The 23,479-nt window shown below is 38.9% G+C and overlaps 1 protein-coding gene across 1 annotated transcript; it reads left to right on the top strand.

Moving 5' to 3' along the window:
- Window positions 1-19,314: 19,314 nt before the first annotated feature.
- LOC308432576 (vomeronasal type-1 receptor 90-like) lies at window positions 19,315-20,259 on the top strand (the record flags this gene model as incomplete). The annotated part of the gene is made up of 1 exon (XM_080932367.1): window positions 19,315-20,259. The coding sequence occupies one exon, from the start codon at window positions 19,315-19,317 to the stop codon at window positions 20,257-20,259; it is 945 nt and encodes a 314-aa protein (XP_080788493.1).
- Between the last annotated feature and the right edge of the window lie 3,220 nt (window positions 20,260-23,479).

Genomic DNA, 23,479 nt, shown 5'->3' with positions numbered 1-23,479 from the left:
ACAACATAGCCAACCTTATGTGATACAATGAAAGCATTGCTAAGAGTAAAACATATAACTTTGAGTGCCTCCAAAGAGAAACTGGAGAAAACGTACACTAATAACACATGAAATCTTTAGAAGAAAAAGAAGCAGATACACCCAAGAGGAGTTGAAGGCAAGAAAGAATCAAATTCAGAGATGAAATCAATCAAGTAGAAACAAAAAGAAGTACAGAAAGAAGAAACAAAACCAGGAACTGGTTCTTTGAGAAATAGACCATTAGCCAGACAAACTATATGCCACAGAGACAGTATTGAAATTATGAAAATCAGAAATGAAAGGGCAGATATAACAACAGCACCTGAGGAAATTTAAGAAATTATCAGATCCTACTACAAAGTTCTATACTCAACAAAATTGGAAAATCTGGAGGAAATGAATAAATTTCTGGACAGATACCAGATACCAAAGCTAAATGAGGATCAGGTATATTATCTAAATTGTCCCATAACATGTAAAGAAATAGAAGCAGTCATCAAAAGCCTCCCATCCAAAAAAAAAAAAAAAAAAAAAAAAAAAAAAAAAAAACCCAGGACCAGATGAGTTTAGTGGAGATTTCTATCAGACTTTTATAAAAGAAATAATACTTATACTCTCCAAAATATTTCAGAAAGTAGAAACAAAAGGAACACAGAAAAACTTGTTTTTCATAGCCACAATTACTCTCAGACCTAAACTACACAAAGACAATTCAAAAAAGAGAACTTCAGACCTATTTCTCTCATAAACATCAATGCAGAAATACTCAATAAAAGTCTTGCAAACCAAATTTAAGAACACATTAAAACAATCATCTGGGTTTTATTTCAAGAAATACAGATGCAAGCTTGATTGTTGGAGGAAGAAGAGGAAGTGCATATCTGATGCTCTGAGACACTTCAGGTTTCTTCACCAGGCTCAGCCAAGGTTCAACACTGCTACATGATCTCGAAATGCTCAATGGAATTGGCATAGCTGTAAATCAAATCTAATAGTTCTGGATGGTAAAGGCCAAGTAGGCTTTATCAAAGAATACAGAAGACTTCCAATATTTAAATCTGGGAAAAGAACATAATAAAGAATGAGTGTGCATCTCCTAAAAACTCTACAGGAACAGTGGTGAACCAGCTGTCATTTGGTGGTGTTCCAGGGATCCAGGACTGGTGACGAGGTATTTCGACTAGCAGGGGCATTTCGACTAGGAGCTATAAGAGCAGTCCCTGGTTCCCCCTCCCCGCCCCAGCTTGGTTCAGGGAATCAGTAACCCAGCATTGAGCTATTCCAAGTCAGACAACACTGACTGCAGAATGCAAACTCAGAACATCCCCCACCAGGAACAGCGGTGAGCCAGCGGTGATCCAATGGTGATCCAGGGACACAAGACTGACAAAAGATGGCAAGAGGAAAGGGAAAGAACATAACCTAGGGGAACCAAGATAACCTGTCAACGCCAGTACCCAGCTCTCCCATCACAGCAAAGGGCATGTCAAACACTCCAGAAAAAGAAGACATAGATCTATTATCATACCTCAAGATGATGATAGAGATCCTTAAAGAAGAACGGGAGGAAAAGCATAAAGAATTAGAAGCTTTTAAAGAGGAAACAAGAAAAACACTCAGAGAACTCAAAGAACTAGAGGAAAACAGAACCAAAGAGATGAAGTTCTGGAAGAAGAAATTTAAAATGGAAAAGGACACAATAAATAAAACACTAAAAGAGAAAACCCTAGAGGTAGAAAACCTAAAAAAGAAATCAGGAGTCACAGATGCAAATAGACTACAAGAGATGGAAGAAAGAATCTCGGGGGCCAAATACGACATTGAAAACATAGACCAAACAGTCAAAAAAGATGCAAAAACAAAAATGCTCCTAACCCAACATGTCCAGGAGATACAGGACACAATGAGAAGACCAAATCTAAGGATAATAGGAATAGAAGAGAGCGAAGAATATCAACTAAAAGGCACAGTAAATATCTTCAACAAAATAGTAGAAGAAAACTTCCGTACCCTTAAGAATGAGATGACCATGAGCACAAACCAAGCCTACTGAACTTCAAATAGATTAGAGCAGAAAAGAAATTCTTCCCAACACATAATAGTCAAAACACCAACTGTCCAAAGTAAAAAAAAAAAAAAAAATTAAAATCAGTAAGGGAAAAGGGTCATGTAATATATAAAGGCTGACCAATCAGAATCACACCCGATTTCTCAACAGAGGCTATGAAAGCTAGAAGAGCCTGGACAGACATCATGCAGACCCTAAAAGAGCATAGGTCCCAGCTAAAGCTGCTATACCCAGCAAAACTATCAATCACCATAGATGGAGAGACTAAGATATTCCAAGACAAAACTAAATTTACACAATATCTGACAACAAACACATCACTACAATGAATTATAGGGGGAAAACCCAATAAAATGAGGGAGAACTACATCCAATAAAAAACAAGAAAACCCCTAAGCAAGAAAATAAAAAGTAGAAAGAAATACAGGCAAAATTCAACCTCCATTAGCAAAAATAGCACGAAACAGCAACCACTATTCCTTGATATCTGTTAACATAAGTGGACTTAATTCCCCAATAAAAAGACATAGGCTATCAGACTGGATACATAAAGAAAACCCAGCATTTTGCTGCATACAGGAAACTCGTACTGTGCCTGCCTGAATGTTGCCATGTTCCTACCTTGATGATCGTGGACTGAACCTCTGAACATGGAAGCCAGCCCCAATTAAATGTTGTTCTTATAAGAGTTTCCTTGGTCATTATTTTAGTCAGGGTTTCTATTCCTGCACAAAACATCATGACCAAGAACCAAGTTGGGGAGGAAAGGGTTTATTTAGTTTACACTGTTCACATTGCTGTTCATCACCAAAGGAAGTCAGGACTGGAACCCAAGCAGGCCAGGAAGCAGTAGTTGATGCAGAGGCCATGGAGGGATGTTGCTTACTGGCTTGCTTCCCCTGGCTTGCTCAGCTTGCTTTCTTATAGGACCCAGGTCTACTAGCCCAGAAATGGCACCACCCACAATGGGCTGAGTCCTCCCCCTTGATTACTAGTTGAGATAATGCCTTACAGCTGGATCTCATGGAGACATCTTCTCAATTGAAGCTCCTTTCTCTGTGATAACTCCAGCTTGCGTCAAGTTGACAAAATACCAGCCAGTACAATATCTGTAATTTTATTTGGTTTGTGTTGTTTTCTGTTTTGTTCATCATTGCAGTCTTTGTCAGGAAGGCTCATGGAGAGTCACAGTTACTATGGAGGGGCTTGGAGTTTGATTCAACCTCACAGACTCAGGTTCAGGCATTAGCTCACTAGGACCTTGGGTTCTTGCTTAAGTCAGCAATGTTACCAGAGTTGTGTGTATTTTACCTAAGCAGGGAAAGTACCTGTGTGCATTTCACTTGTGGCAGAGTCAAATTGTGTGAGTTATTCTGTTTGTGTCAGAAGTAAATTGTCTGTGTCCTCCTTGTGTCACCTTCTTCATATCATTTCATCTGTGACATGGACTAGTCTATATGTATTCTGCCCATGAACATGGCAATTAGTCTGTGTGCCAGTTCTTCTTGTTTGTTCTTTTTTCTCTTTGTGTTCTTAGACTTGCAGTAACAAATTTTTTGGACACAGGGCAGAAAATTTCTACCATCCTTGTGTATCTTGTCCTAGAGCATTGGGATGGGGTCAAGGGATGTGCTCAAAAATTAAGAATAAAAATAAGTAGATATAAAGAAAGTGAAACTCTAGACCCTGTGCACATCTAAATGGCCAGCTTTTGGTTTAGTTGGCTCCAGGAGGGGACATTCAATCTTCCTATAACAATGGCAGTCAAACATAAGATCCTGGGACTTGAATCTGGATCTGCCAGTCACCCAGACCAAATCTCCTACATAAGTGTCTGGAAAAAATTTATAACTAACCTTCCTGCTTGGTACTGCCCTTCTCCTTCTAGAACGGTTCTGACTTTTAAGACAGTCTAAGCCTTCGCCTGGAAGAAGACGGTTCTCCAGGAAACAAAGCCTACAGATGCCCCTCCACCATATCTCGCTGCTCTTGTTCAGAGTGCACTGTGGGAGCCACAAGCTGTGGTAAGCTGAGGCTCTACCGGCTTCTGGACCCTACGCACCTTTGCCTTAGAGGAGGCTGTCGGTCCTGTCATGGGAACAGGAAGACCTTGAGTTGTGTCTCCTGATACTACACTGGCCCATCCCCTCCAGACCATTGGCCCTGCATTCACAACTGGGAAACAGGCCATGTCTTTTTCCACCTGTGACCTCTATAACTAGAAAACCCAGCATCTACCCTTTTCAGATAACCTCAAGGGCTTCACTAATTTAATAGAGTCCATTCTTTTCATACACCAGCCTACTTGGGATGACTTTCAGCAGGTTTTGCAAGTTCTTCTTTTACCACAGCTAAAAAACAAATTTTCATAAAAACCAAAATTAATGTCCCAGGGAATAAAGGGGTTCTAAAGCTGAACCCTGTTGACATAGATGACGGATTTCCCCTCAGGAAGCCTAACTTGGACTACACTGAGGCATCAAGTAAGGAGAGCCTAAAGGTCTCCAGCCAGGCTCTGTTGGCAGGTATCAAGAATACAGGGAAGTGAACTACCATTCTGACTAGGGTACCAGTAGTAAGGAAAGGCCCTGATGAGACTCTTTCAGCCTCCCCTGACTGGCTTATGGGAGCTTTCCCCCATTACACACCCTAGGATCCTTGTGCTAAGCACCATAAGTCCACACTAATTATGGCATTTCTAAATCATAAAGAGAAAGCTCCAGAAACTAGAAAGCATACAACATATGTCTTTGTGAGAGCTAGTACAGGTAGCGGAGAATGTTTCCAATAAGAGAGAAACAGAGGACGAAAGAAGTAATGGAAACAGAAAGAAGGCAAGGAAATAGAACTGCAAAAAGTAAAGTGTCAATATAAGAACTTAAAAAATATAATACCAGCACTGGTTAGAGAAAACAGGAGGGTACCTGAGCCTCAACCACAAACAAGGAGACAGAACTCCACTTGAGAAATATCAGTGTGCCTATTGCAAAGAATGTGACCACTTGGATAAATATTGTTCCAATAAGAAAAACCAGGGAGACAAGGCAAGAATGAAGTAATATGGCTCACAGACAGCAGGAGTCTTTACTCTGGGAGAAGAGAGTAACTAGGAATGATGGGGTTCACAACCCCCCCCTGAAAACAGGGTAACTCTATAAGTACAAGGCAAACCAACCCAATTTCTGGTGGATACATGGGAAGAGCCCCCAGTCCTCCAACAAACTGACATGCCCTCGCCAAGAAAAAGTATTAGGTCCCAGTGCCACTGAGATTAAACAACATTCCTGGACTACCTGAATATTTGTTGATCTAGGTGTAGGCTGATTTTTTTTTTATGATCATACCTGAATGTCCTTACCCTCTGCTTGGTTGAGACATTTTTTTTACTAAAATGGGCATTCAGATCCCCTTCAGCCTAAAGGGATCTACCATCACAGAGTCCAAGGGTGAACCTATATAGGTTCTAATCATAAGATTCGAAGATGAATAAAACTCTTGGAGAATATCAAGGAGACATCCTAAAACTTGGACTGGAAGCCTCCTAAAGAAACTCTAGGCCTGGGCTGAAACCTCACACAATGGGAAAACTACTAACTAGTCTCTCCTTCATGTAGAGCTGAAGGCCATTGCTATCCTGATATCCATGTGCCAGTATCCCATGTCTCAGGAAGATTGGGAGGAGATAAGACCTCAAATTAACAGGCTCCTGGACTTGGGTATTCTGAGGAGATCTCTGGTCAGAATGGCCCATGCTTCTCCTGCCTACCAAGAAACCTGGCATCCAGGATTATTGCTGGGTACAGGACTATGTGAGGCAAATTGGAGAACAGCCACATATACACCATAGTACCTAATTATTATACCCTACTGAGCTCATTCCACATACCAGGACCTGGTACACAGTTTTAGATCTTAAAGAAGACTTCTTATGATTAACATTGACTGTTCAAAGCCAGGAGTACTTTGCTTTTGAATGGTAAGATCTTGAGAGTGAGCTCACAAGACAGCTCACCTGGACCAGGCTGCCGAGGGCTTAAAGAACTCTCCAACCCTGTTTGGTGAGACCCTACATTGTTACCTTGCCATCAATCATGAGTCTAACACTTAGGTGACCCTTCTGCATTATGTAGATGACACTTTAATTCCAGCAGAGAATGAGGAAGACTGTCTCAGGGGTACTAAGCAGCTGATGATAGTGCTATGTGAATATATAACATAATACAATATGTTACTGAGCTTTGGCCAAGAAAGCTCAAATCTGTCAAAGATAAGATACCTGTTAGAGGATGGGAGGTGCTGGTTATCAAAATCTAGGAAAGAAACCATCCTTCATATCTGTGCCCTAAAGATCCACAAACATGTTTGAGAATTTTTAGGGAAGGCTGGCTTTTTTATGTTTTGGACTCCTGAGTTTGCAAAGCTAGCAGACCCATCTCTGTCCCTTGAGAGAGACTGAAAAATGCTTTTACTGGGGTGAGAGAGAACAAAGGCATTTGATGCCATTAAGAGGGCTCTTTTGGAAACACCTGCACTTGGGCTGTCTGGTGTTATTACGCCTTTTCATCCCTTTGTGGCTGAGAACCAATGAATGCCTAAGGAGTTGCTGACTCATGGAAACACCCCATTGCTAACCTGTCAAAGAAACTGGACCAGGTAGTTTCTGGATGGCCTATCTCTCTGAGGATAATAGCAGTCATGGCATTCCTGGTCAAGAATGCAAATAAGCTGACCTTGAGACAGGATTTGACTGTGACAGCTCCCACATGCCCTTGAGAGTGTAGTATGCCAGACCCATGACAGGCATCTCATAAATGCCCATATGACTCACTACCAGACTTTGTTGCTGAACTTGGATAGAGTCATTCTCAAACCTCTGGTGACCCTCAACCCCACTCCTCTATTACCTGACCCTGATCCTGATATACCTGCCCATGGCTGTCTGCAGGTCCTGGCAGAGGAACAGGGGTGAAAGAAAGATTTCTATGACCAGCCACTGCCTGAGGCCATGTTACCTGGTTCAATGAAAGCAGCAGTTCTCTCCTAGATGGGCAGTACAAGGCCAGAGATGCTGTGATAGATGAGTAATAAGTGCTCTGGGCAGAACCATTACCCCTGGATCGTCATCTCGGAAAGGGGAACAGATTGCACTTACCAAGGCCTTAGATCTGAGAATTGAATAAAAAAAAAAAAAAAAAAAAAAAAAAAAACAGCAACATTTAAACTGAAGGAAGGTATGCTTTTGACACCACTCTGGTGCATGGGTCAGTATACCAGCAGAGGGTGCTCCTGACATCCATTAGCATGAAAATTAAGAACAAAGCTGTGATCAAAGCATTTTTGGAGGCTCTCCTTAAGCCACTAAAGGTGAGCATCATTCATTGTGAGGCCACCGAAAAGGAGAGACTTTCATAGCTAGTGAAAACAACTTCGTGGATAAAATGGCCAAAGAAGTTGCTACTAAAGACCCAGCCATGGTTATGATTGACCTAATAAAGACAAATAAAAGGGTGGTGTGTGTGTGGGTATAATCAACTGGACCCTTGTACGGTGTTCCCTATAGGACGTAGTTCAAATCTCTGATTATCCAAATAGTTATTAACTTTAAAAATATGGACAATGGAAGACACAAAAGAAAAAAAATATTTTGCCTCTGGCCCAAGCAGTAGACATTCTTGCCCAGATGTATTGATGGATCCATCTGGGTGCCAAGAAATTATTGCAAGCAGTCAAAGGCTTTGAGTGTTTATGATAAACCTGAGACACCTGTCAGAATAATTAATAGATGTCAGGTTTGTCAACTAGTAAATGTCTGCCTCACCAGGTAGGGAAATAAAAAGACCTAGGGGAAGAAGAACAGGAGTCTTTTGGGAATTAGACTTTACCGAGGTCAAGCCTGTGTAATAAGGTTACAAATTTTTACTACTTTTTGTAGATACCTTTTCAGGATGGGTGGAGGCCTTTACCATCAAACAGGAGACTTCCATGGTGGTGGCAAAGAAAATACTAAAAGAGATTTTCCCCAGGTTTGGTACACCTAAGTTAATTGGATCAGACAATAGCACTGCATTTGTATTTCAGGTAATTCAGGGGCTTGCTAAGGTTTTGGGGTTTAATTGGAAACTCCGTTTTGCATGTTGCCTCTAGAGTTCAGGAGAGGTAGAAAAGATGAATACAATTCTACAAGAGACTTTGATGAACTTGATCTGGGATACTGCTGGTGACTGGGTAGTACTCCTTCCCTTTTCCCTGCTTAGCCCTTATCTCTGTAAACTTGTAACAGCCCTCACTAGCTAATGTTGACCCCCTTTAAAATTCCCTACTGGGGTTGTGCCCACCTTGTTAGTAGTTTTTAGACCTGATCTTGAGATTATCATCTGAGATGACCACGAACTCACAAAAAGGCTAATAGCCTTTCAGATAGTTCAGAGAGAAATGTGGTCCAATTTGTCTACTGTTTATGGTTCAGGGACTTTGGGAGTATCCCATCAGTTTCCAAGTGTAGATGCTGTATATGTCTGCCAGCAGCAGTCTCAGTCTTTAGAACCTTGGTGGAAAGGCCCCTACATATTCCTTCTAACCATGCCTATGGCCATAAAGATGGATAGAGTTGCAGCCTGGATACAAGCCTCTCATGAAAATCCTTTTCCCACTTGCAGCCAGTTGGTCATCCTTCCTGGAATGGTACTAGTAGCATTTCCTGCACAGACAACCTTCTGAAGATCAATTTCACTCAGTGGCCTATGAGAAATGGAACACCTCCTACCAAGTATCATTGTGATCCTGATTCTGCTTTCAGCTGAGTCGAAAGGGGTAAGCCCCCACCAGCCAGCCAAACTGACCTGGAGTGTGCCCTCGACCCTCATGATTGATGAGGAATTCACTGTGGCCGAGGATCATGCTTCTTACACATGGTGGCCTTGCTTGTCTTTGTTTTGTGTCAATTGGCTTTGTGACTAGACTCTTGGGATATACCTATGGCCAATGAGAAAAACTTACATGGACTACCTGTGTGTGCTCTTAAATATACCAAGGACAAACCAGGGGGTGGGAGATTCGGGGATTGGCTGCAGCTGACCCAATAACACACAGTGTCCCTTTTATGATACCCAATTATATGTCTGTTTCCAGGACAAGCCTACCAGAAGTGTTCAGCACGTGTGTGTGTGTGTGTGTGTGTGTGTGTGTGTGTGTGTGTGTGTGAGGGGTTGGGGAGACTAACTACTTCTATTCTGGTAGTTAAGGATGAGAGATTACTGGGGATCTTACTGGGCCCATCTTCCTCTTGGGACCTGATATAAGTCAGGAGAAATCTCATTAAATCCAGTAACTGCAAACCAGATCTAACTACCTGTCAATTTTGGGCATGCAACTTCCTCCTTGTAGGCCTCACTGAACCTGTAGCTAGGTAATGTTATCTGGTTCAAGGGGAAAACCTGGGGGCTTAGACTATAAAGGCTAGGTTTATGATGGGCTCCTTTTCACTGTCTGGCTCAGGATAGAAGTTCCCACTACTTCAGTGGGAAACAAGATATGGCCATTGTGCCACCAAAACTTCTGGAATCCCCCTTTTCTGGTGACACAGTCAGGTCATAAAATAGCCCTCCATGTTTTAGGGACTCTGACCTAATATCCACTTGAACCAGCCCCCTTGACTGATCTCATCAAGAAAACCTTACACATGCTGAATAAATGTAATCCTAGGGTCACTAATTTTTGCTGTCTCTGCTATAATGTAACACCCCATTATTGTGAAGTCATTGCTTTTACTTCCTCAGATATCACCCTATTAAATACATCATCTTTCTGCAGATGGGCTCAATTTGGGTATAAGTCTTACCTTGCAGGTGGTGAGGGCCTAGGCTCTGCCTGGGGCAGGTCCCATTTCCTACTGGTCTTTGTGTATTTGTGTCTATCTATTCCTCAAGTTACTGAGCTTCATATATTATTCCACCCCAGAATGGATGGTGAGATTGCTCCACAGGCCCTGTGGAGCAAGTATTGAACCAGACAATAGATTTCTGTGGTCTAGGATTGTTAATTCCAAGGCACTTTTGTAGAAATGTTAAATAGGTGGGATGGAGACCATTTAGTCAAAAGAAAGCTTGTGGCTATAACTGTGTTTGCTACTAGGGCTAGGTCTGGGAGCCGAAGGTATGGCCACTGGGACCACCTCTTTAGTACTCCAGGGACAGAGATATCAAGAACTGAGAATAGCTATAGATGCAGATATTGAAAGAATTGGGAGTTCCATCTCCCATTTACAAGAATCATTGGCCTCACTCTCTGAGGTAGTCTTGTAGAACCAACATGGTCTAGACCTCTTACTTCTCTATCAAGTTGGTCTCTGTGCAGCCTTGCGGGAAGAATGCTGTTCTCACATGGACCACTCAGGAGTAGTTAAAGATTCAATTACTAAAATTAGAGAAGGACCTGCCTAGAGAAATAGAGAAAGAGAATGGGACCAAGGATGCTTTTAGTTCTGGATTAATAGCCCCCTCTCATTTACCACCTTGCATTCCACCTTGCTACGACCCTTAATAATTTTACTTCTCCTTTTAACATTTGGCCCCTGTATTTTAAACTGCTTAGTAGCTTCTCTAAGAGAATGTATGAATCCAGTTCAGTTGATGATTTTAAGGCAATAATGTATGCATCTTGAAACAGGAAATCAAGAACATGAGTTTCAAGATCAAAGCTATTCTAAAAGAAAAGGGGGAAGGGAAATAACCAAAGATGGGGATCAGTCTAAGGCCAATGATAACATTATACCACAAACCACCAAGCACAAGGGCCCCTCCTTTCCAGGAAAGGAAAAGGCTAGTTTATTTCTTGGAACAGCTGCAAGTCAAACTATCAAACTAAGCCTCCTGTGACTCCCAACTGACCCCCGTTTTAGAGTCCTGAAAGGTACACTGATTGGGTTTGAAGGATGTTTTGTTCCACTAAAAGTGCCTAGTACCCAGCCTAGTTACCATTGTTAAAATTCTGCCCCAATTGTTCAAAATCTGCCCTAGTTGTTTGCAAGGTATATAATCTTCTGTTAGAATCTGCAAAGGGTCATCTACCTCTTGAAGCTGGTGACCCCAACATGTTGGGACAACAAAATTTCTCATGCTTTTGCTTTGATCACTGCCACCATGAGTCTCCTACAAGTGGTTATGGAAGAGTTCTCATTCGAACCTCAGAATAGTATACTACCTGTATTAGTCAGGGTTGTCTAGAGAAACAGAACCAATAGAATGAATATCTACCTAAATATAGAGGATAATTATTAGAATGGCTTACAGGATGTGGTTCAGGTAAATTAACCATGGTCATGTACCATCTGAATGTCCAACAACCCAGCAGTTTTTCAGCTTATGAGGCTGGGTGTCTCATGTAGTTTCAGTATATGCAAGACTCCTGAAGCAGTAGGCTCTAATGCCAGTTTGACTTGCTAGCAAGAACAAGAGCAAACAGACAATGAAAATGCAAGCTTCCTTCTTCTTTCCATACTCTTTAAATAAGCTTCCAGTAGAAGGAGTGATCCAGAATAATGGTGGATCATCCTGCCTCAAACATCAAGAATAGAAATTGGACCTCCATTTCAAATGATGTAATTAAGATAATCTCACACATAGATGTACCCAGTCATTTAAATTTAAATTAAATTGCAGATGTAGTCTGGTTGATAACCAGAAATAGACAGGACTCTATCAGATCAGGCATAAATACAGACAGTGACTACTTTCTTCTTTGTGTCTCCTCAACCTTCTCAGTTATTTTATTGCTCTATTAAGACTTCAAGGAGTATATTGATTAGTTTTGGAGAATATTGACATCTCTGTCTTCTTTCTGATATTAGTGAAATTGCAAAAATTATCTTCTCATATAATTTACTATTTGTTATTTTCTTTATTTACTTTTTAAATATTGTCCTCGTTTCTGGTTTCCCCAGTAGAATCCCCTATCTCATCCACCTTGCCCCTGCCTCTATGAGGATGCTCCCCCACAGAGCCCCCCAGTCTCCCAGCCACCCAGCCACCCACTCCCTCCAGCCTTCCTGCGCTGGCATTCCCCTACACTGGGGCATCAAGCCTTCACAAGAACAAGGCCCTCTTCTTCAGGTGATGCACAATAAGTTCATTCTCTTCTACATAAGCTGCTGGAGCTGTGGGTTTCTCCATATGTACTCTTAGGTTGGTGGTTTAGTCCCTGGGAGTTCTGGTGGGTCTGGATTGTTGGTTGATATTGTTTTTCCTATGGGGTTGCAAACCCCTTTAGCTCCTTCAGTCCTTTCTCTAACTCCTTCATTAGGAACCCCATTCTCAGTCCAGTGGTTGGCTATGATCATTCACCTATGTATTTGTCCAATTCTAGCAGAGCCTCTCAGGGACAGTTATATCAGGCTCTTGTCAGCATGTACTTCTTGGTATCTGCAATATTATCTGGGTTTTGTTACTGTATATGGGATGGATTGCCAGGTGAGCATTCTCTAGATGGCCTTTCCTTCCATCTCTGCTCAACCCTTTGTCCTCTTATTTCAATTGGGCAGGAGTATTTCTGAGTTAAAAATTTGGAGATGAGTGTGTGGTTCCATTCCCCAACCAGGGCCTTGCCTCATTTTTGGATATGGTCTCTACAGGTTCTTGCCCTTTATTGGGCATTCAAGCTAATCTCATTCCAGTTGGGTCCTGGGAACTTCGTATTTTCCTGGCATCTGGCTTCCCCCAGTTCATGATCCCCCATTGCTACACAACTCTGTTCCAATTACTGACCCTCTCTATCATCCCCCTTTCATCCCACACCTGATCCTGACCTTGTTTTCCTCTCCTCTCCTCATCCCACGTTACTCCCACCCTCCAACTACTGTCAGTATTTAGTTTCCTCTGTTAAGAAATACTGAAGTATCCATACTCAGGTCTTCCTTCCTCTTAAGCTTCATATGGTCTGTGAGTAGTGTCATAGGTATTTCCAACTTTTTGCCTAATATCCACCTATCAGTGAGTACATACCATGTGTGTTCTTTTGTGATTGGTTACCTCACTCAGGATGATATTTTCTAGTTCCAACCATTTGCCTAATACTTTCATGAACTGTTTACTTTTAATAGCTGAATAGTACTCCTCTGTATAAATATACAACTTTTTTTTTTGTTTTCATTTCTTTGTTGAGGGTTATCTGGGTCTTTTCCAGTGCCTTACTATTATAAATAAAGTTGAATATAAAATGTTTAGGTTGTATATTTTGTGGAAAACTGTTCTTCCCTCATTCACTGGAGTTTTATTTGTGGTGTATCATTTTAGATTGGTTGTCATTAAAATTTGGTATGTATTGCTATAGGCACAACCAGCTTTGAAAGTTTACCTCGAGGAATCAGTTGTTTCGATTCCCATGTTTCCCTAAAATTAGGGAAATTTACCTTTGTATTTGATGAGTTTCATTTATTTTTGTCTTGTGTTTTTCTGAGCATTTCATCTCACCTTTTTTGTTGATGTTGATCTTTGTTTTGTATACTTAGTGTTTTGAGGATAAGATGCTTGGTGGGCTTTTTTTTTTGCGTCATGTGGTCTTCTGAAATTTTATGGCTATGTTTTTTGGGGAGTTTAATTTTTTTTTTGGTTTGGCATTCACTTGGAATTCTCTTTCACCTGTGCCTATAATTTGAATATTTGCTCTTTTTAATGTTGTCCCACATATATAGTATTTTCTATGTATACTCACTGCAAACTGAGCTAACTTTACAACCCGACAGCCCAATTTCTGTTGAAAATCCAGTCATATTACCTCCAGGTTGTGTGCTCTGTGAGAAAAATATCTTACCATTGGAATGTTTGGAGGAGGTGACATTTTCCAAATTTTCCCAAAGGTGCTGTTGATTTCCTGGTGAAATGATAAAGCCAATGTCACTTATGTATGAAGTGTAAGACAAGAGCTTTGGAAACAAGATAAATACCTTGGGGCATCTAAATTGTTTTTCTATTTGTTTTAAATTGGGTATTATTATTCTTTCTTTCTTTTTTTGTTCACAAGGACTAAATTTAGTTAATGAACACATACCCAGTTATGGTCTGCAGAGAATATCTCACACGTGGGGAAGCCAGAGCTCAAATGTTTCCACTCTACTATTCACCTAAAATTAAGGAAGTTTACTTTTCCATTTGATGGTATCACTTTGTAACAATGTCAATGTCAGAAGTGCCCACTTCAGATAACATGGTAACTGTGGGTCTAGAGGGAGATGTGTTGATGGCATTTCTTCCTTATAACTACTTCTTAAGGCCTCAGTCTACAAGGAAGTTTTTGGGAGGCTCAGAAGGTGAGTGGTTCTTTGTTTTCTTTTTTTTTTTTGTTTTTATTTTTTAAAATGTGTATTCTCTCCATTCTATTGAGAGCAGTAGGGGGCAGGATGAAGCAGGATTCTGTAATAAATGAGTAGAGAATTTTCTGTATACAATTTTACTTTTAAGCTATATTAACTCATAAGTAAACCAGATATGCTTGCAGACACATGATTGTCAGTGTAATGATTAATAAAAGTACACTGACTTTACTAATTTTAATCTCTTCTATATATGACACTAGACAGGGCCTAGACAAAGGATCAATAGGAAAAGCCAATAGGCAATAGAAGATACGTTTCAAGAAATGAAAATATCTTGACACCCATTACTTTTTATAAGTAATTACACCTCAACATTTAAGGAGCCTATGTGACAAAGGATTGCATTGAATATGTGTTCTAAGAATTCTAATATCCTGGGTCCACCTCAGTACGGCCAACTGTGTTAAATTTCTATCCCTGTAACACAACACTGGAGGTGTCGTAGAGGGTGAAAACCAAATTACAGCCCCTTTTTATTTTGCAGTGGTCTGTTTATAATATTGATGCTTTCTGATTGTGTTTTGTGTTTTTTATTTTACACTTTTCTCACGTTACTGACTATATGCATTTATTAAATAAAACTCAAACCATGAATATACAACAAAGATTGTTGTTAATGTAGGTTTTTTAGGTAATTTTCTTGTGTGTTAGATTTGCATATACTGATGACTTCTTAGTAAGGTTTCAGTTAATGACATTTAAAAAAATAAAACACTCTTAGCCTCACACAAATTTTAAATGCTTTGCATAGATTTATTTAGTCTATAGTAATGATTTTTTTATAAAAACCTTTTTATAAAATCAGACATTTTGCTGTCCGTAGTCACTTTGAAATATTTGGAAATTTTATTTTTTTGTTAAATATTTGTTCTCTTTTTAGAAGTATGATTTTCAGTAAAAGTTTTTGTTATTTTATTAAAATGATTCCTTTTCTTATTCCAGGTTTTTAAAATTGAACCTTGTAGCAGTGAGGTTGAATAATATTGAGTAAGCTTTTCTTTAGCAGTGAGAAATATATTTACAATTCTTGAATAGTATGAAATTATTTAAAGTCTAATCACTAAGGTGTCTTTTGACAGTTACACACACACACACACACACACACACACACACACACACACACACACACAAACTGCCAGGTAAGTTAAGCTTAGGTATCAATATCAGAAGTCAATTTTAATTTTCCTGGAGTATCAGTTTCTAATTTTAGGAGGAGATTAAAATGAAATATTCAGGCAGATGTGGTGGCAGACACCTATGATTCCAGCACTTTGAAAACTAAGGCAGGCAAATTGTAGATTTGATTAAAGTCAGTCAGAACTTGGTTAAGATCTTTTCCCTGCCTGCCTGCTGTCTGTCCCTGAGAATGTAAATTTATAACATTATAGTCATTGAAATGGAACAAATTAATGCCAGTAACCCTCATTAACTCCCTGGGCCAGAGTATCATTGCCTAAAAAACAGTTGTCAGAAACATGAGTTTATGTTTGCAAGGATTACAGAATTTTCAGTTTGTTTTGAATTATTTACTTTTAAATGTCTGCACTAGTGCAGTAGGCCGGACAATGGTTAATCTGACCAGGTAATGCAGAAAACAGAGGACATACCTTCATTTTTCTTTATGTTTGCTTCATTTTATAAACAAGTTGAATGTGATTCTTAGTTTTCACTAAAGTGATCTAAACATACTAATTAGTAATAAGCAGTAGCTGCACCAGGACACACTATACCTGTGATCTCTTCTAAGACATCATAATCCAGTAACCTCTCTCTCCTTCTTCTTCTGTTTGTCCATTCCTCCCTCCCTCCTTCCCTCCCTCCTTCCTTCCTTTCTTCTCTTCTCCGTTCCTCCCTCACTCTTGTCACCCACCTCTGTTAATCTCTCTCTATATATATATCTCTCTCTTGTTCTTTGCCCTCCTCCTCTTCATCTCTCTTCTTTCTCCTGCCTTGTGCAGAGATCTCACACACACACACAATCAATCATGCACACATACACAGACACAAACACTCAGACAGATTTCCAGTTAACATTCATATCTTTGCCAAACTCACATCAGTGGTCATGGAACCTGTGATGAACTTTGGGTATGACTGTTTCCCAACAGTTTCTGCAGTGACATTCCTCCTCCTGCTGCCTCATCTTAACAAACTGACTTTCAACTGAGATTATAATATTCTGCTCAACATCTGTGTGTTTCCTGTTATGCCTGTGCTAATTTTAATATCCAAATAAGAATTCATACATTAAAAATTTCATATACTATCAGGATGGTGGTATGAATTACTACTTTATTGAAAACCATTAAGTTTTCTTGATGGCATTCTATATTTTATAAAAACTCTATGAAAATAATTTTGATGCCACACTTCTTCTCTTTTGGGGATTTCTAAAAATGTGTTTGTGTGGCTGACAGGAGACAGTACATCAGCCTACAATTTCACTTATCATCTGAAAGTCACATACTCACTTTATGTACTCTCTGAGCAGTAACACAGCCTTTATGTTACATAATAAAAGTGGCAAAGCTTTAAATGAAAATGATAATTTTGATTTGAATAGGGTCATTAGATTCTCTGGAGTCTAACTTCTTGAGATCTTTGTATATATTAGATATTAACCCTCTAACAGATTTAGGATTTGTAATGTTCTTTTCCAAATCAGTTGGATACAGTTTTTTGTCCTATTGTCAGTATCTTTTGCCTTACAGAAGCTTTACAATTTTATGAGCTTCTAGTTGTTGATTTTTGATACTAGATTAGAAGGCACTGGTGTTGTGTTCAGGAAAATTTTCCCTATGCCTATGTATTTGAGGCTCTTCCCAATCACTTTTCTATTTGGTTCACTGTATCTTGTTTGTTTGTTTATTTATTTATTTTTACACTACTGTTTTTTTTCTCTCTCTCAGTCTACTCTCTGACCACTCCAAATCCCATACCTGTCTCCCCATGTCCACAGGGATTACTTGACCCAACACATTCCAGCTGATCTCTAAAGTCTCTGATGCCTAGTCTCTTGAGGGTTAGGTGCATTTCCTCTGACTTAACACAAACTGTACATGTACTGGGGGCCTCATATCAGCTAGTGTATGCTGCCTGGTTTGTGATCCATGGTCTGAGAGACGTATCTAGGTTAATTGAGACTGCTGGTCCTTCTACAGGGTCACCCTCCTCCTCAGCTTCTGCCAGCTTTTCCTTAATTCAAGCAAAGAGAGCAGCAGCTTATATTTACTGGTTGAGTGCAAATATCTGTATCTGTCTCTTTCAGCTGCTCATTGGTTCTTTTGCAGGCAGTCATAATAGGCCCCTTCTTGTGAGAGCTCCATAGCCTGTAATGTCAGGCCTTTAGGTCTCACTTTGAACTGGATTACACTTTGAGCCTGGCCCTGAACCTTCATTTTCTCATGTTCTTCTTCATTTCCATCTCTGCATTTCTTTCTGGTTCTGATTCATTGTAGTCATTTTTGATTTCTCTATGACAAGCTGGTTTAATCTAATGAATTAAGTTAATTCAATAATAAATTAATCATGGCTATCAGATCATATAACTAACATAGGCACTAAACATAAAACTGTTGAGTGAAAGTGTGAAAAGTGTGTGGATTCTGAATAATGTATGCTAACACTGAGGACCTTGTTTTCCACTACATGGGAAGGAATATGTTTTGAAATAGAAATATACAAACAGAATCACTATCTGGTCATCTTTGGTGAGTTCAAATTATTCTGTGTAGATAATAATGTTTTTCTTAATGTCCAACATTTTGTATTTTGGGGGAGATGTATATAGCATATAGAAATTACAGAAACCAAGAAAGGAAAAGAGGAGCATTATCTGTATAGGGGTGGGATGGAAGCAACAAAGAGAAGAATATCAGGTTACAAATGATCTCATCAGTGAACTAGGAAAAGTGTGGCTTCTCAGTGTGTGGATGGGAATAAATACAGAAGAAAGAGGTATGTAGGTAAAATATCAAGATGGATTTATGAAATGCCATAACTACACATTCTATTAACTAATTATACTGCACCTCCAAAACTGAATGGAAAAGACTATTTATCTTAGAGCTGAGGTTTTTATGAAACCAGAATTTTCACAGTAGGTGATGGGATGAAATCTAATGTGGGAGAGGCCTAGTGCCATTTAGAAAAACAATTAATGGTCATAACGTGTTCAAAGTAAATTAATGGCTTTCAACTGTATCTATTTCTTTAATTCAAATTTTGGGCATGTAAGATATTCAGGAAAAAGGAACATAAATGCAAATGGAGTGAGAAAGACATTTTGCTGATTAAACCAATAAGATTATAATAAATTATCACTGTAATTTCTTTTGAATTATGAATTGAAGCATGGATGATTTCAAACTAGAGCACAGTAAAATTATAGAATATAAGAATGAATCACCTAATATCTTGGATTTCTTTAGAGAATATTTTCCAGATTTATGTATAATTTATTTTGTTGTAAGAATGTGATTAACATTCTGTGCTTATCACTACTGTTTAGGCACTAACTATGAAATGAGGCAATTAATTAAACAAGATTGGATTTCTAAGGCATGAGACTCAAATATAATACAGGGCCATATGGTGAACATTCTGTGAAGATATGATTGTAATCTTATTTATTACATATAATTTTCTATATATACAGCAGATTCATGGAAGACATAGTAATTTAAGCTGTGATGTACTATCTGAAAATTAAGAGTTAATGAGACATGCTATTCAAGAATAATATGGAAAGTAAAATGACAATCTAGTCAGTGTATCACACATATTACTTATGCTTTTTTATTTTTTTTCAGATATGAAATAAACACCCACTATGCTTTTATGATGAATACACTCTCCACTTATGTTCACACTCAAAAATGTCTTTTATTTCCAAGCTGGTCTTGGAGTCCTATCCAATATGTTTCTTCTTTGTTTCTATATTTTCACAATCCTAGGTCACAGACCTAAAGCAACAGACCTGATCTACTGTCAACTGACTTTCGTTCACATCATAATGTTCCTCAGTGGAGGGGACATTTGGCTTGTAGACTTATTTGAGACACTGAACACTGAGAATGACATCAAATGTAAGGCAACGTTCTACATCAGCAGGGCAATGAGAGGTCTCTCCATCTGCATCACCTGCCTCCTGAGTGTGTTTCAGGCTGTCACTATCAGTCCCAGTACCTCTTTGTTGGCAAAATTTAAACAAAACCTCAAAAAATATATGATATATACTCTCTTATGTATGTGGTCTTTCAATTTGTCCTTCAGTAGTAACCGAATCTTCTATGTTGGTGCGTTTACCAATGTGAGTGAGCTCAATCAAATGAGGGCCACTAAATACTGCTCACTCTTACCCATGAACTCCATCATCAGTGGACTGATTTTAACAGTGACAACTGCCAGAGATGTGTTTCTTGTAGGAGTCATGCTGAGCACAAGTTTATACATGATGATTATCTTGTTCAGACATCAGAGGCAATGCAAGCATCTTCATAGCATCAGCCATCTGAGAGCATCCCCTGAGAAAAGGGCCACCAAGACCATTTTGCTGCTGGTAGTGTTCTTTGTGTTAATGTATTGGGTAGACTTCACCATCTCGACAACGTCTTTCCTTTTATGGATGTATAACCCAGTTATCCTGATTGTTCAAAAGTTTGTGATGAATGCCTATCCCACAATCACTCCCTTGGTACAAATCAGCATTGATAACAGAATAATCTTTATGCTGAAAAATATGCAGTCAAAATGCCATCATGTATTTTTTGAAAGGTGTTTTTACTCTTTTAAAAAAAGCTATTAATGAATTTTTAAATTAATGTACAAGTGTTCTGATAAAGGGCATGTGTGTGTGCATTCCCCTAAGCTCCCTGAGGTTACCATGGAATCCCCTAGAATTGGATTTACATCTGGTTTAAAAGAATCATCCTCTGCAGCCCCAGTTATTCAGTTTTAAAAATACCGATTCTTTTTAAACCTTAATTGTTCAAGTTGCAAAGAAGATTGGATTTCACTGTTACTGGACTTATATCTTTTGTAAAAAATAAGACCAAACAACTAAAGCAACTGTATGCTTCGATCCTGGACAGACTTCAGATGAAGAAAGCCTTATTCTGCTCCCTTCTATTGAGACACATACTCTGAATTTTATTTCTCTATAATGAAAGAAAAAACACCTTTTAGATTTCTGTTCTAACAAATATATTTTCTACTCTATTAATCTCGACCCAATATAAAAATGTTGAGGAAGCATTTTAGATTAAAGGAAATATTGACCCATTGTCTATAGGCCTAGAATCTTCATGTATTAGATTCCAAGGTACAGAAATAATGATGACTTATCAAATTTTGTTGGTTATTTGATATACGCTGTTTGTGTTTAAGAATTCATTTGTTTTATTCAGGACAACAAGTATCTAAGCATAGCTTTAATAAAAGCATTTTATTTTCTTCTAGAAAATGATTCTTCATACAATTTTAAATAAAATGTGTGCTATTACACTTATATATTTTTTGACATTTTTACGGTCAAGTAGTAAAGAGTTGTTAAGTTCATTGTATTTAATACATTGATATTTCCATGTGAATTCTTGTTCTTTTTACCTTATATAATAAATATTCCTTTGATGCTGAGTTTACTTAAAATATGATTTTTTGTTGCTACTGACTTTTAAGCTTTCTTTTGATTTTTATTTACTTTAACTCATGAAAAATAATTTAAGTATTTTCTCTTATGATTATTTTCTCCATAATTGTAATTTTTCTGGATCCATAAAACAACATGAATTTTAGGTTTTAGTTTTTCCACAATTACTTAATTAGTCTTTTATGAAAATGTCCTGTGCCTGTTTATTTGTACTTAATTTAATGCACCTATTATAATAAGATTGGAAAATAAAATTTTTATATACACATGCATGTTGTACAATGTGTTTATGGTGTATCTGTATGCATTTATATATGTGTGTGCACACATGTAGGACATGTGTTTGTATATGTGGTGGCCCAAGATAATGTTTGCTGTTGTACTTAATCTCTCATTTATCTGGTTTCTTGGTGTGACATATATACCTGTGATCTCTACCAAGATAATAGTCTCAGGGATTTTTTTGTCTCTACCTCTCCAGCTGTGGGATCACAAATGTTTACCCCATATCCATCACTTCAACATTCTTTTATTGGAAATATTTTATTTCACATAGTAGATTCTGATTAGGGTTTCTACTTCCCCTTATCTCAGTTTGATACTCTTGTCTCAGCCCCGACACCTATCAATCCATAACTCTCTCTTCCATTTTCCCCAGAGAGATGTAATAATGTGACAGAAGACTACCAGGAAGCCTGTTTTGATGTAATTGTAAGAGGGTCACTTTATTACAAGCTTGGACTTGGGTTTTCCCTAACCAGATCCTGACTGAAAGTGCATCTGAAACCATCAGGCTAATTTTTGATTAACTGATGCCAGTAGTAGTTACGGAGTAAACATGGGATATGGGCCAAGGAGAAGACCTGAGACCCTTCCTGGTACTTGTGTACAGCATGGGTTCAGCTGTAGGTCAAGTATTAAGGCTGTTTTATTTTTAAAGATGGAGGGTGGTCACTAGGTAGAATAGGTTTGTCTTCTGATCATCCTCCCTCTCCTTTCCTTATTCTTTCCATACTCCCTCTCTTCTCTTTATGGTTATATGGATTATGACTTGATTATGAATGACTTAATAAATAAAAGTCATATGTAAGCAATAACATATACTATGTTTGTTTTTGTAAGACTATGCTATATACCTCAGAATGCGGTTTTTAAATTTTATTCTTTTGTCTGAAAATGTCATTAATTTAATGGCTGAGTAATGTTCTATTATGCTGGCCCACTGTTAAATGTTTGGATTCTTCTAAGGTTCAACAACCTGCCAAGTGCTCTCTCTCAAATGAAGCCTTTGGCCGCCAGATGTTGGTAGACATTTATTCCCAAATTCCAAGGGCTTCCATTGTGATTCACATATATGTCCCGCGCAACCATCTCGCCTGCAAGAACGACGCGGCACACAAAATAGGATTCTTCTGCGGTAAACTTTAATGCTCTCGAGAGCCAGCACTAATAAATGGAGCCTTTCCATTTATTAGTTATGACATCTTTCCATTTCACCATCTCTCTTGGTTTGTCCATAGGTAGGCAATGCCTTTCAGCCGCCGTATGGTCATGGTCATCAAGATTTAAAAAATTTAAGGTGAATAGTGCCATGGATACTGCGGTCCAGGCACAGGGGGCAAAGCCTGCATAATTTCCCCCTTTTTGTTTTATTAGATATGATTTAAGGGTGCGGTGAGCATGTTCCACAATACCTTGTCCTTGTGGATTATATGGCAAGCCTGTAAGATGAGTCACAGCCATCTGGCTACAAAATTGTTGAAATTTTTGTGAGGTATAAGCAGGTCCATTATCTGCCTTTAAGAACTTTGGTTTACCCCATGCACTCCAAGCCTCCAAACAATGTTGGATGGCATGTGAGGCCTTTTCTTCAGATAAGGGAGTGGCTGCAATTATACCCGAAAAGGTGTCAATGGATACATGTACATATTGCAGCTTACCAAAGGAGGAGAAATGGGTAACATCTATTTGCCATATTTGAAGAGGTTGGATGCCCCGAGGATTAACTCCAGAGTGGGGCGCAGGCAGAAACTGACTGCAATTTTGGCAATTGACAACAATATCGCGAGCCTGTTTTCGGGAAATGGAAAAGTGTCGTCGCAGAGTTTCAGAAGTTACATGAAAGTCTTTGTGAAAACTTTTAGCAGCCTCTAGAGGCGAAGACATGGCTATAGCAATCATTTTTGTAGCTCTGTCTGCCAAATCATTGCCTTGAGTCATAGGTCCTGGCAATCCAGAATGAGCTCTAATGTGAGTAATATAAAAGGGTGATCTTCTGACTAGAAGGCAGTTTTGAATTTGGGCAAAAATTGAGGCAACTCTGCTAGACGGTTTAATAATGCCAACCGCCTCAAGCAGATTGACAGCATTAACAACA

This window comes from Micromys minutus (genome assembly GCF_963924665.1).
Source record: "Micromys minutus genome assembly, chromosome: 18".
Taxonomy (NCBI): Eukaryota; Metazoa; Chordata; class Mammalia; order Rodentia; family Muridae; genus Micromys; species Micromys minutus.
This window is presented reverse-complemented; position numbering and strand designations above follow the sequence as displayed.